We start from the raw sequence: 1647 nt of genomic DNA on the forward strand, positions 1-1647 counted from the left end.
GGATTGGGTGGGTCTGATCCCTGGGGCGGAGCTAGGGGCCCTCTCGACCAATTCGCCGATCTCCCAGCCTGTCTTACCCCTACAGCGACATCACGGAGGAGGACCTGGAGGAGGCCGGGGTGCAGGACCCGGCTCACAAGCGCCTCCTTCTGGACACCCTGCAGCTCAGCAAGTGATAGCGGTGGCACTGCGAAGCTGCGAACTCAGCGCCCCTTTCCGCCCCTACTAAGGCCCATCCTTAGCCCCAAAGTTGAAAATTATGAGGGGTGGGGTAGTACCTCTCTGCCTATTTATTGGGGATCTACAGTTCCCACTGCCCAGTTATGTTGGAATGCCCTAATTAGGACATCCTGCCCTTCATCTTTTACAGCAGGGTCAGTTGCCGTGATTACCAAGGACATGGGTTATTCTGGTACTGACCTCCCTTTCTGAACCCCTACTCCTAGCCCCAGGGGTGCCCGTAGGGTCCATTTGAGTACGTCTGGGCCCCCTCTTTCACCGCGGCTTCTGCCACCCTCCATCTGGCCTTGAACCACGGGGGAGGGGGTGCTCTCAGCTAGGACCTCTCCCAACCCCAACTCTGGGGGTGTCCGTCCGGAAATGAAGGAAGAGCCCAAGGACCGGGCTGGGGTTTATTTAAGCTTTTCTGCGTGGGTTTAGGGAGGGCGGGCACTTTAATATTATTGGGGCTGTTTGGGGGTGGGGAGAAGAATCTGGGGCATAAAGTGCTAGTTTGCTTAGTTCTCACGGTCTCCTGGTCTATATCGCCGTGGGGTGCGGATGTGTGGCAGCACTGGGTTCCTCGCTGGTTGCAAGAGGGACCGGGCTCTCGCAGGCTGCCTAGCCTCATCCTGCGTACTCAGTAGGGTTGCCAGCGTGACGTCTTCAATAAATTAAGTTTTATTTGGATTGAGCAAAACTCACCTCAATAAATTACAAGTTTTTCAAAGCAAAAGAACAACAACAACCAAAAAAAAAAAAAGATCAGGAAAGAGGTAACTCTTCTGTCCCGATGCCCTGGCAGCCAGCCCCTCTGCTCGAAAGAGCCTAACCTCTGCGCCAGACCGGCTGGGAATGGGAGGGGATAAATTGGCAGCGGGACCCTTCAGGCGACTCATCCCAACGGCGACCAGAAGGGGTGGGGTCAGTGTGGGTCGGCCCGGGGGTCGGGGCAGCAGGCTGGTTGCTAAGTGACCCAGCCAGCTGCAGAGCCAGGCTGTTACTGTACTTGAGGACCCTCATGTTCCAGCGCTATTATTTGATCCCGGTTCCAAAGAAAACCAAGCTGGAAGTGGGGAGGGGAGAGGGAGTCGGTCCCAGTGAAAAGTACCCTGCTCTGCTGGGTAGGCTAGGTGACGAGAGTGGCCCTGACTTAGTCTCCACAGCTGGGGAGGGCACACGTACGGGTCGGACACGGTAGGGGTAGGGATGGATGGACACTTCCAGGCAGGCGCCCGAAAGGGGAGGAATTCTGTCAGGTCCTGGAAGAGCAGGGACGTCTCTGGGCGTAGGCCCGGAGCCTTCAGAGTCCGGCGGCTAGAAGAGATTGGTCTTCAGGGCCGGCCCAGGCTTCCGGTGGAAGGAGGACAGAACGCCGGAGAAGGGCCCCGGCCCGGGTTCCGCAGGCTGCCAGGCCTTAAGCAGCTC

The 1647-nt window shown here is 57.7% G+C and overlaps 2 protein-coding genes across 3 annotated transcripts in view; one reads left to right on the plus strand and one right to left on the minus strand.

Moving 5' to 3' along the window:
• The window catches only part of INPPL1 (inositol polyphosphate phosphatase like 1), a 14663-nt gene extending 13744 nt beyond the window's left edge, over positions 1 to 919 (plus strand). For both annotated transcript variants that reach the window (XM_077762227.1, XM_077762228.1), the window contains one exon: positions 86 to 919. In XM_077762227.1, coding sequence (XP_077618353.1) covers positions 86 to 176 — 91 coding nt within the window. In that variant the 3' untranslated portion in view covers positions 177 to 919. The remainder of the gene's footprint in view (positions 1 to 85) is intronic.
• A 617-nt stretch (positions 920 to 1536) lies between these two features.
• PHOX2A (paired like homeobox 2A) overlaps positions 1537 to 1647 on the minus strand; it is a 7832-nt gene continuing 7721 nt past the window's right edge. Inside the window, exon 4 of the mRNA XM_077762268.1 lies at positions 1537 to 1645. Coding sequence (XP_077618394.1) covers positions 1537 to 1645 — 109 coding nt within the window. The remainder of the gene's footprint in view (positions 1646 to 1647) is intronic.

This window comes from Crocuta crocuta, unplaced genomic scaffold, assembly GCF_008692635.1.
Source record: "Crocuta crocuta isolate KB4526 unplaced genomic scaffold, BGI_CrCroc_1.0 scaffold306, whole genome shotgun sequence".
NCBI lineage: Eukaryota > Metazoa > Chordata > Mammalia > Carnivora > Hyaenidae > Crocuta > Crocuta crocuta.